This window comes from Mchenga conophoros, linkage group LG10, assembly GCF_057382185.1.
Source record: "Mchenga conophoros isolate Kocher_MC1m ecotype Shallow Benthic linkage group LG10, M_conophoros_male_GT1.1, whole genome shotgun sequence".
Lineage (NCBI taxonomy): Eukaryota > Metazoa > Chordata > Actinopteri > Cichliformes > Cichlidae > Mchenga > Mchenga conophoros.
Genome location: NC_140535.1, coordinates 22841148 through 22853174, shown reverse-complemented (window position 1 = coordinate 22853174; position 12027 = coordinate 22841148). Strand labels below are relative to the sequence as shown.

Genomic DNA, 12027 nt, shown 5'->3' with positions numbered 1-12027 from the left:
TTTTGCACCAAAGTCATCATCAAAGCGCAGCTTCTTCTTATTCAAAGTCACTACGGATGGATGATATCAGAACTCAAAGGAATTTTTTCGTTCTTTTACTTTTAGAGACAAAGAAACTGTCTTTTTTTTGCATGATTAAGTGTCGTCTTTTTATTGGCTTGTGTGCCCGGTAAAAGCATGACCATTGTGTGAACTCTCACTTACCGGTGTGTTTGGAAAACGTTAAGGAAATTTCTCCATGAGATTTTTTACTTACCTCTTGACATGAACACTCATTGACATTCATAAATCAACTGTTTTACAATGTAGGGGTCCGTAACTGTTTGAAGGCTGCCTCGCATGCAGAAATGCAACTTGCAAGTAACCCATCAAACTTCAAACACAGTTACCATATCTGCATCTCTGTAAAACATCATGGATGTCAATGTCGATTATCACCTAGCTAGCTAGACATTGCAGTCTTGTAAAATCGCTCTTTATTAAAGCGTTGCTATTTTCAATAAGTGTGTTTGAATGCTTGCTCCTTTTTCATACTATGCCAGCAGCATCATGAGAGGTCGTGATTGAAAGTCCAAGTACTGTAATACGTGTTTGGTCTGGTCCACATCGTGTGGTGTTCTTTATGTGTTTGCCCAGTCTCGTCCTGTCTGTTGTCATAAACTAGACTTATCAGTTCTTAATCATACCCTAAAGCACAGACCGGTTTCCTCTTAAGCCAGTCTTAAGTCCATGAGATGCTTCAAGTGTGTTTTGAACAATTTTGGAAAACTAGGACCAGAAATGTACAGATGTGGGGGTTGGGATTTGAGATCAATGGCATCATTTTCAGCCCAACTGTGTTAGTGCAGATGGGTAAATTAAGAATCTGTAGCATTACCCACATCTCTTGGTCATGTCTTTTTTTCCCCTTCTAAGAATAGTTCATTAATATTATATTCTTCCTCACATTCCCTCTACCTCGCTATGGTAGATTAAGGGACACAGCATGAAGCCTTTGAGCCAAACTAATTGTAGTATTTTATCTGTGGTGGGACTTTCTAAAGCCCAATGAAATACGATTTGAAAGGCAAAGCTTTAGGAGAAAATTATTTGCCGTCACATCTTACCTTTCCATACAATACAATAAAAAGAACCTCCACTTTCAGTGTACACATTTACCTACACTAATGGTGCACAATGGATGTAGAAGGTTAACACAATGTTTCAAAAGTGGATGCTTATATTAAACATGGGTTTCATAAAAATGAAGTGAGTGGCCAAGTCCCCCTACCTCTCTTAGATTGGAATAGTCACACAGACAATATCCATGCAATAATTGCAAGAAAATTCTTTTTTTTTTTTTCTGAAACTGGAATGTTTATTGAACCTTCTGACAATTTTTTAAAAATCAATTTGCATTTGAGTTGGTATAATTTCTACTATGTCCATAATTTCTGTCCAATTTATTGCGCCATTTCATTCAGCTTTTTCAGGAAAAAAAACAAAACACACGGATTCAGAAGTCACAAAAACCCATGTATCAAATAGGCATTATAGGGTTAATCTGGTCACCGCAGGAACAGCCAAATTGCTGTTCAAACCATCTGTTTGGAAAGGACAGCCAATCAGAATAAGACAGCTTTAAAAGGAAATGAGCTAAAAAGGTTTGTTTTAGACCCAGGATGGACAGAGGCTTGAACTGAACTGCGAATTGTGCTAAGCTACCCTAGAAAAGAATGAATATACAGAAATGAAAAATAAACACTATAGGTCACCTCTAAAGAGTATGTTTAACAATGCCCAGAATGGAAAAGTCCCCAATTAAATTATTTACTGACTGTACACTCAACAGGAAACAAGTGTTTGTATTCATTAGTGAAGCTACTTCATAAACTAATCTGGCTGATGGAGGCATTTATTACCAGAGTAGAAACTGCTGCATATCCATACCATTATTCCAATGAATGGTGCATGATGTCTCTGCAGTTTCACCTTCACTGTTCCACCTTTGCCCATTTACGTACACAGGCCTACTCCTCATGTTACCTCAGTATATTAGTGTATACTGCTTTCACTACACCCATGCAGTAGTGTCCATTTGTAAACTTAATTGCTGTTGAGGGCATGAAACTCAGTGAGTATCCATGAAAAGGTCTTGTTTGCAGGTGGAAGTCCGATACCTTCAACTACTTCTTTTGTATATTAAAAACGACTCAATTATCAGGTTTGGATTGTTATCAGAGTATTGGTTTTTATTTGAAAAAGCATAGATTGATGTTTTTGGAAAAAAACTGAATAAAATGTCATCTGATGCTGAGCCCTGAAAGTTTAAATGGCAAAACCCACCAAGCTTTCTGCATCTTCAAATATTCACACAGAGATTGTTTCATTCAGTTGAAATTCATTTTATTGATAATTAAACATTTGAAAGAACATAGGACAAAATGTAATTTAAAACAACATGGTCGCATCCGTGTTCATCGTCATTCATACAAGTTGAATGCGGCATCAAAAATCGTTTTCAGATGGGGGGAGTCGAGCGTTGAACCAGCAACCGATCCTGAGCCAGGTTATTCAACTCTGAAGTGGAGGCCCTACCACTGTGCTCTTACGCAAGGCACTTAACCCCCGAAGAGGCCGCAGGGGCGCTTTTAGAAAAACTAAGACAACCCATCGATCTAAATGTCCCCGACTCTGGCTGTGGTGCTCTTCGGTGATAGGCTGAAACAGGACGTACTTACAACAACATGCCTGCTGCAGAGTGTGTTCAGATTTAGACTAAAGGGGGCACAGATGTCCTTAAAAACTTGTGTGAGAGTGGTCACATTAGGAGCAGGAATGTATGAGCAGAGAAAACTTGAGGGGAGGAGGGAGGGGAAATGTAAGGATTTGAACAGGAAAATAAAAATAAAAAATAAATAAAAATCTCCCATTTAAAAAAAAGAAGAAAAAAAAAGAAAAGAAAAAAACCCCCCAAAACCCCAAACAAACATTAATAAGAAGAGAAAAAAGATGGGTGAGTTGTTTCAAAAAATAAAAAAAAAAATTCCAAAATCCGGACAAATCTGAATCCCTGAAGGCAAGTGAGATGTAAGAAGTATGGACACAGGAGCATCTGTACGGCGTGTGTGTGCTGGTGAGTGTGTAGGCGTGTTTCGGGGAGGGGTCTGAGTGTGTGGTCTGAGTGTTTACCTTAGTGGGGAGACCCCCCATCGTCCACAGCAGTTTCAGGCCTAACGCTGCTTTTTTCCCCCATTCCACGCTACAGCTGCGTGTGCCGTACGTCCAGGGCAAGGGCTCAGTTTGGCTCCCTCCCACTCTAGCTGCAATAATCAGCAAGAGGAAGAAGGTGGCTGGAGCAGCAGCAACAACAAGGCAAGCAACTAACAGTTCACATGGAGAAGGTGGAATAATGTGGAAATGTAGAGAGGCTATGTGTCACTGAAAAATAATCGCAGCACTATCAGTTCACGTGCTGAATGAGAAGTAATGCGAGTAGCTAATGTGTGGTACAATCACATCGGAGCAACTATTGAGAGTCATGAAATGCAAGAAGAATCAGGTGTGCATTAGTATTATTTGCACTGCATCGCACGTGTTGTCTGTTATAAATTATATGAACTAACCCAGTTATAAGGTGAAAGTTGTCTAGGTGTGATTTGGATGCTGAGAAAGCCTGTGTGTGCTTCTGGTGAGATCAGAAGAGAAAAGGAAAGGTCTTCGTGCCTTCTCACTTCTGCCCGGGAAAAATCAGTGGCCTCTACAAAATCCAAAACGACTTTCGCATCACCATCAGCACTGAGAACATCACCTGAAGTCTGCTCAGCTTAAAACCCTTCGATACACACACACACACACAGTTGCTTTCTCTTTTTACTTCACTCGCCAATGCCACTACAACTCACCATCACTCACTACATGCTACAGCACAACTGTAATCCCTCCCTGCCATACAAACGGCTGCCTCTTTTTACGAGTCTGGTACAACTGAACTGTCCAACTACACCAGGTCTCCAACTGTTTAGAAAGAAATACAATCACTATGTTTTTATTAACAGTCAATATTCCTACCAAATGTTGGTTGGCATCTTTTTAAATATTTACATTTGTACCAAATTGTAGATTTTCTTTCCGTCTAAATCACAACTATCCATGAGACCAAAGGTATGACAGAAGCTGATGAGACTTCCAAAAAAAAAAAACTAATGGAAGATGTCAAAAAATAAAAATAAAAAAATAAAGAGGAAAGAAAAATTAAAAGTTGAATTTTAATTGCTCAAATTCTATTAGCTCCATTGGCCATGCATCGCTTGCTGACATTCCTCCTGGCTCTTATAAATTCACATATATACAAAACCAACAAAAAAAACCCCCCAAAACTATTGAACAACTGAATGTTGCTTATAATCAGAGAAAGATGTGGATGCATTGAACACAAAACAAGAACTAAGTGTGAATAACTACTAAATTACGTGAAGACTGTTCTGACATTTAAAGGCAAAACCGACCTTTAAAGCAAAAACTGACAGGACATATTCAGTTCCTGAGGTTGGAACATATTTTTGTTTGCACAGACCTCAAGATTTACAGAAAGCCAAGAGGGGAAGAAAAGTAAGGTAAATTATAATCATCTACCTCAACTGAAATCATGCACTCTTGTGGGTCTACTCTGCTTTAATCGATACTGCCCAAAATAGCAAAACTATGAAACATCAAGCAGGTTATTCACACACTGCTTATATCCATCAAAAACCAGTCCAACTCTTGTATGTTAGGAGGATGGTCTAGAAATTTACCTCAAAGTCACTCCTCTCACCCTGCAAATGAGTAAGCTCAGGAAATGTTTTCATGTGAACAGCCCCCATTCTTTTATTTTTTTAAGACTACACCGTCAGCTAAAACCCCTTTCAGACACAGCAATCTCACTAGGTCTACCTAGTAAGACTTACATATTTCTTTTAATATGGTGCATGTCTGGATGCATGCTGTCACATGTGCGTCAAAAACAATAATCAAGTGTATGTGTTTGCTTTATTCAGTCCAGAAGACAGGATGATGTCTCTGAGCTTGTGTGGGAGAAGCTGCTCAGTCAGCAGCCCACACACTCAAAATCAGAGAAACCCTGCTGGTACTGACGATGAAGGAGAGAACAAATGTTCTCAAGTGAAACTACATCTACAGAGTGATGCTTACAATGCCCAATGACACCAGTGAGATAGGTCTTTTGGATATATTGAAAGCTGTTTGTGTGCCTGAACGAAGCCGTGAGAAGAATTCATGTATAATCCAAGTGCTGTCAATCTACAAGACTGATGTTTTCTATCCCATGTCTGAAAGGGGCTTAAGTGAAACCAGCCTGATACATTATTTGAGATGCCATCTGGTCAATTTAACAACACAATTTCAATCTGTACGGGATCAAATTTCCTCAGTAAATGAAACAATCAATTTGATTAACCACTCAAACTTCCTTTTACCTCATCTCTGCTTTCCATCTTCAAACACCATATTACATGTAGAGGTTGTGCGTCTGATCAAAACAGGTTTATTGTTACGAAAGCATCGCTACAAATGACTTCAGACTAAGCCTCGTTACATACTCTACAAAAGCCACAACAAATATGCAAGCACAACTGTTTGTACTTTGTTATTGTTGGAGATGTGCTGAGTCAACTTTGTGTTCTTCATAGCAGACTGCAGTTTGAGGTGCTGTCTAACTGAACAACATTATACAAAGAGATGTTTCTTCAACACCCTGACAGATATACAAAAGGGGACAAAATTATAGAAACAATTAGTATAAAGCAATACAGCTCAACAGCACATTAAATTGCAGCCAACCCAAAGTTGGCCGTCATGAATGAACATCATGGGCCTGTAGAGAAATTAGTGTTTTATAAAAACAATAACAAAGCCATACAGTCCCAGTTGGACAGGATATGTTTCCATGGATAAAACCGGTTTATAATTTACTTATCTGTACTTTGTATTTTTGTCTGCAATATACGATGAGTTGCCAGACTGCACATTTCATGCAGCAACAATCTTTTATGTAGAGTACATAAAATGGCTTCGCCTGACACCGAACAGAAAGCTCTTCTGAAGTGACAAAAACCCACCTTCTGAGTCCAACCTTGTTTGAGGCAAAATTTAAGCTTTAACATTCAACAAGGAACCAGCTGTGCCTCTATATCACATCTAACAGGAACTATTAATGCTTAACAGCACTCCAGTATCAGCTGCCTCCCTCATCTCCACTACTCCAGAGACCTTGCTAGCTCATAATCATCCACTTAACTGAGTAATCATCCATTGAGAGACTAGTTGGTCAAGATGGAGAAACAGGGGAGAATCACAACCTTGCCCACTCTCTTGTTTTTCGCCTTTAAACTGTCCCTTATGTATGCTCGCTGACGTACACACACACACAAACACATACACGCGCACACACACAATCACACATCTGCCATGTGTAAAGGAGCGTGTGGGAGGGGGGTGGGACTATCGATAAGGGGGTTCTGGCGTGTGGTAAGGGTAATCGTGGCGCGGGGGCATGGGTTGCCCGTGTGCGGGTGTCTGCTCATACGGTGTGGAGGTGGAGTAGCTTCCCGCTCCGTAAGCTCCCGATGAATCATATGCTCCCGGTGCCCCGTAGCCTCCAGATGTGTCATAGCCCGCTGAGGCGTCGTAGCTTCCAGACGAGGCATCGTAGCTCCCGGATGAAGCGTCGTAGCTCCCCGATGAGGCGTCATAACTTCCCGAAGTGTCGTACGTTCCTGGTGCTGCATAGGAATCCGATGCGGCATATGTCGGGAGTGCTGTATATGTCCCTGGTGGTGCAGGGGTTGTGGTGGAAGCAGGTGCCTGTGTGGTTGCCGGTGGAGGCGGAGGTGGTGGTGGAGGATTGGTGTAGGCATACTGGAGGTACTGATACTGTTGCTGGTACTGTTGATACTGTTGGTACTGATGCATTTGTTGGTAGTATTCTGTATATGACCTTGAGTCAAAATTAGAGTTGAAGAAAAGGTAAGAAATAAGCAGGAAAAAAAAGGCACACAAATCTCAATAATATGACCATGTTATATTATCATAAACTGGTTTAAGCTTAATTTTCTTCTATCACTATCTGCTCTTTAAATGTTATGTGTACCTCGCAACAGGATCCGCTCCTTCAGGAGTTGTGGTGGTGGTGGCAGCGACGGGGTCTTCAGGTGCTCCAGGTGGTGTTGGAAGCAGGGCACGTCGTTTGGGGCGTATCTGAGCAAATGAACCCGGAACAGGGTCAGGGAGGAGAGGAGCTCGATTTCCTCGTATTGGGCTGCGGTCCCGCTCATTATCTGAAGGTGCTGCCTTTCTCCCTGCCTGCTGCTCTGCCAGAACCTTGAGTCATAAAAAAAAAAAAAAAAAAAAAAAAAACACAACACAGATAAGATGACCGTTTCTGAAACACAATAATAGACACACAAGCACACAAGACATTTTTACTCCAAAGTTAACAGACCTTCTGTCCCTCCTGAAAGAACTTGGCTCTCGCTGCTTCGAAAAGTGTTGTTGGATCTGGTACAGTCTGGGGCTCCACCTCTTCCTCAACTGCGGCCGCTGCAGAATTGTGATTTGCCAGCTCATGAAACACCTGGTCAGCTACAGATCCATACACTTGGCTGGCAAGAGCTCCATATATGACTCCATCTGCACCTTTAGAACTGGTGATCCCTTTCAGAGCAGCGTAGGTGGGGTCAAAGGATGTGGTGTTGTAGAAAGAGTTATGGACACTTTGTTGAACCTGCAACAAAAGAAAATTCTTAAATCTAGTCCGTCTAAACTCTATGGTGCAATATAGGGAGTTCAAATTAAAGTTCATAAAAGGCTTGACTGACAATAAAGTTTCCTAAAAAGTTGTGATATTCATTACTTTGAAAAACAAAGAGCAGAAGGCTTTCAAATGGCAGTGGACATCCTGGTGGAGAATATACTTACTTGTATGGGTAATCCAGCTGCAGCAGCTGCAGCTGCAGCAAGCACAGCTGCTTGACTCTGATGATGCTCTAGTGACGGAGGCGGTCGTGGAAGAAGACCCTCTCTGCCACCTGCTGAAAACATGATTACAACATAAGCTGCATTTCATTTCTTGGAAAACAAATTGCCCTTTCATCATCACCTGCTGTTACAGCACCTGTGGGGTTAGCTGAATTTCCAGCTGTCATAATCTGGTTTATCAGAGGTTGGGCTTTGGACAGCTCTACAGCCAACTGACGCCCCTTGAACATGGTCCCATTGAGTGCCTCAATAGCCGCCAAGGCTTCCTCCTTCCTCTCCATATGCACGAATGCATAGCCAACATTTGAGCATAACCTTGCTGTAGTTTACAGGAAAGAGAAAGGTCAACATTAGTCTGAGGCTGATTTTTACAATGAAATGTGTGCATCCCATATTTTATGTCACATCAACTTGAAAGATTGGACCACGATGCAAACCAGAAAAGTCACTTGCTCAGAGTTTAAAGTCCCCAAATCTGTTCTTATTCAAACCAGCTCAAGTTAATTAAATCCTGATGCAAATTTCTCTCACACACAATCTTTACAGATTACAAGGCTTTATACGTTACCTTTGACTTTATCACAGTCTAAAACTCTTCCGAAGGTTGAGAACAGCCCATGCAAGTCATCTGCTGAACATGTAGCGCTGAGGTTCCCCACAAACACTTTAGTGGAGTTGGGTGGGCGTGCTCGTGACTCTTCGACTACCAGGGGTCTGCCTCGGTACTCTTTGCCATCAAGATGTCGTATCGCCCTGTTAACGTAAGAACAGCTAAATCATAAACACATTCAAAACCACAGATGAGACTATCAGTAATAACATTTAACTGCAATATACGGTCACTGCCTACTTCCCTAAGCACACCTATTCAAAGGCTCATTAATGCAAATATCCAATCAGCTAGTCACATGGCAACAACTCAAGGCATTTACATATGTAGTCTTGGTGAAAACTACCTGCTGAGGTTCAAACTGAACATCAGAATGAGTAAGAACGGCAATTTCACTTTGAATATGGAACACCAACTTCCTGCTATCCAAGACCAGGAAACTGGTGCTACAATTTGCACAGGCTCGCCAAAATTGGACAATAGAAGACTGGACAACAACTGCCTGGTCTCATGATTAAGTCAACATTCATATGGTAAATATTTATTCTGAATGTGACCATCAGTTCACTGTACTTAAATGTCCTTCAGTCACTAGATCTTGACCCAAAATAGCACCTTTGGGATGTGCTGGAAGAGCAGACTCACATTATAGGTGTGCAGGCAGGACAAATCTGCAATGACCAGATGATTTCACATCAATATGAACCAAAATCTTTGATGAGACCCTGTTGAATCTATGCCATGAAGAATTAATGGAGTTCTTTATGGAAGAGATCAAATACCAGCATAACAAATACTGCTGCAGCCTTTCCTTGTTTTACTAACTGCACTTTAATAGGAAGTAAACAGCTACTGTAATTAGTCAGACCACAACAGTGTTTGGTGAGAGAATGGTCCTGTTCCTGTTTTCTTTTTAGTATCTTAGTTTTTCAGATACTGCAGCCTGTTGCTTCTTTCATACCTTTATAAACTTTGTTACTTTTATTGTTTGACCTAGGTCTTCCAATTTCTAATAATAATGAAAGAGACAATTCTTGTATCTGAACTGTTTGTCTCCACTCAGACATTTTTTTAAGGTGTCTGCAAACTGTAAACTATTGCATGTGTTTTAGGCTTCTACTGTATTAGACTAGTATTAAGCAGGAAAGTGAAGCTAAGCAAATGGTCAAATTAAGCTTCTATGCATGGATCTTGGGATTTATAATTAGTCATTACTTTTATAATTAGTCATTACTTTTAAACAGTCAAAGCACTGGAAAGGTCAAATATGTATATACTTGTTACTTTTAACCTTTAATTTATATTGTATAACTCATTGATATGATTGTTGTACTGTAACAAATATGTAGCTCCCAGAGTGGACTCATTTCTGTGAGTTGTTTTAACACTATAACAAAAACATCATTTATTTACAATGCAGATAGTGCTTACCAACTGTATCGTTTAAGAGGTTCAGAATATGTACTACAATACCAAAAAATCAAACTGAAAGAGAATGACATGTCATGTAGACTAAATCTGACTAAACTCTCAAACATTAAAACTAAAGACATTTCAACTTGTTTCAATTTATTTAACTAAAGTCTAGTTTATGACATGTTTTTTTTTTTGTTTTTTTTAAACGTTTAGTTTTACTTAAGTATAACAACCTTGATGATAAAATAAATGAACGTTTCTGGTTTTGGAATAGATAGATTCTATCTATCATATGATGTTCCTAACTCACAATAGGATTTTGAAGGCCAATGTGCACATTAGTGCAACTGGTCAGAACAAAGTTAAGTAAAGAGACACAGAGCAATGCATGGCAGATGTCTGTGCAATACTCTATTTAAGAGTCTGCTGATAAGCCATAATTATTTTGGGGGTTAGCTTTACTTTACTACACATACTGAACATCACTAATACAAATGTTGCATTTCTGACGCATGTTTAAAAACGACAAAGCTGGACTACTTTAAATGACTAAATACAATGAACTCAGTCTGCTCTTATACTTTGAGAAAAGAATGTATGTTTTCATGTAAACTACATGACTCCTTTTGACATGATTTCCGAGATGTACAACAACATTTAGGAAAGCAAAACACTAATTATATCTAATAACAGTGATGGCCAGTGTAACAATTATACCTGTCTGCTGCCCCCTCTCCCTTCAGGGTAACGAAAGCATACTGTCTCAGCAACGAGCAGGTGTTGATCTCTCCATATGGACCAAAGAGCTTGTTCAGTTCTTCGTGCGTAGCATCTATAGGAAGGTTCCCTACAAACAACTTCACGTTCTCACCGCTCATCTCTGTAAAAACCAGGCATCTGCAAGAGAACAAACATGACGCGGGGAACATACGGTCATTTGTGATTTGAGCAACGGTAACAGGCTAGCTAGACAATTAGTAGATCTCAACAGGAAATTTGCTGTCTTGAAAAAATCTCGAAAGGCCTATCAAAGCTGATTGATCCCCCCCCCACACACACACACACACAATCTGGCGTTATTACCAGGCGGGGTTTTTTTTTATAGCTATTTGCGTATTCGCCGGATTGCCACTTGGCAGTCGCCGCAGTGACGCCAGGAGGTATTATTAGCTAAGCTAATAAAACCGTTAAGTTGGGCGGCGAAAATGCCTCCAGATTAAAGTGTGTAAAATGCCTAGGTTAGCCGCAGAATGGCAAAAGACGAAAAATAGCTACATGTAACTGTTTATATAGCTTACTATAAGCACCGTTACACGACCAGCAGCACGCTAAAACTCCAGACACTCCTGGCCATCTTGTTGAGCATTAGCTAATGTTAGCTACGCCAGCTAACGCTAACGTAGAGGGTTTTATCTGAGTGGTAGCAAACGTCTACCAAAGCTAAAGCCAGGTCTCTGTTACCAGTTATCGTAAAAAAATAACTAAGCCCGTCTAGTTTTCATATTTGAACAAAAATTTTGAATTATGCCAGCAAAGTACACAGAAGCCTTACCCAACGCGGTCCTGGAGCTGTCGTATTTAAACCTCACATCCGTATCCGGTTTCCTGAGGCAGGGTTGCACACATGGAGGGCGCAGTTTCACCAAGACGGTCACTTTACTGGCAAGCCACTATTTTACTTGCATATCTTCGCGCTAATGTGCTAAAGTAGACTGTAGCACTAACAAAATGGATGAACGGAGGCTATGGGTTCTGTAACTACAGGACTTTAAACCAATTAACCCCTGTTTAACTGCTCTTCTAAAACGACTTGTTACTATTATCTGTACTAAAAAGTAATACAAAAATAAGACATAACTCAAGTCTTATGTGGATCTAGAACACGTGAGTCTGACGTCATGATGACTTGACTTGACTCCAGGTGAGATCAGGTGGGTTAGGAGGAGGAGCAAAAGAAGGCATCTTCAGATCGGAGAGCACGCGTC

General features: G+C 40.5%; 1 protein-coding gene across 4 annotated transcripts; it reads right to left on the bottom strand.

Annotated features, from left to right (window-relative positions):
- Window positions 1-2360: 2360 nt before the first annotated feature.
- Window positions 2361-11979, bottom strand: rbm14a (RNA binding motif protein 14a). Of its 4 annotated transcripts, XM_085289449.1 has the most exons (9): window positions 11595-11979; window positions 10760-10939; window positions 8585-8769; window positions 8153-8335; window positions 7957-8069; window positions 7481-7762; window positions 7130-7359; window positions 6566-6976; window positions 2361-3302 (listed from the first exon to the last, which is right to left on the bottom strand). In XM_085289449.1, the coding sequence occupies exons 2-9, from the start codon at window positions 10918-10920 to the stop codon at window positions 3299-3301; spliced, it is 1569 nt and encodes a 522-aa protein (XP_085145575.1). In that variant the 5' UTR covers window positions 10921-10939; window positions 11595-11979; the 3' UTR covers window positions 2361-3298. The 4 variants fall into 4 exon arrangements, with proteins under 4 accessions (XP_085145575.1, XP_085145572.1, XP_085145574.1 ...); XM_085289446.1 differs by having other exon boundaries at window positions 2361-6976; XM_085289448.1 differs by having other exon boundaries at window positions 2361-6976; window positions 7957-8066.
- Between the last annotated feature and the right edge of the window lie 48 nt (window positions 11980-12027).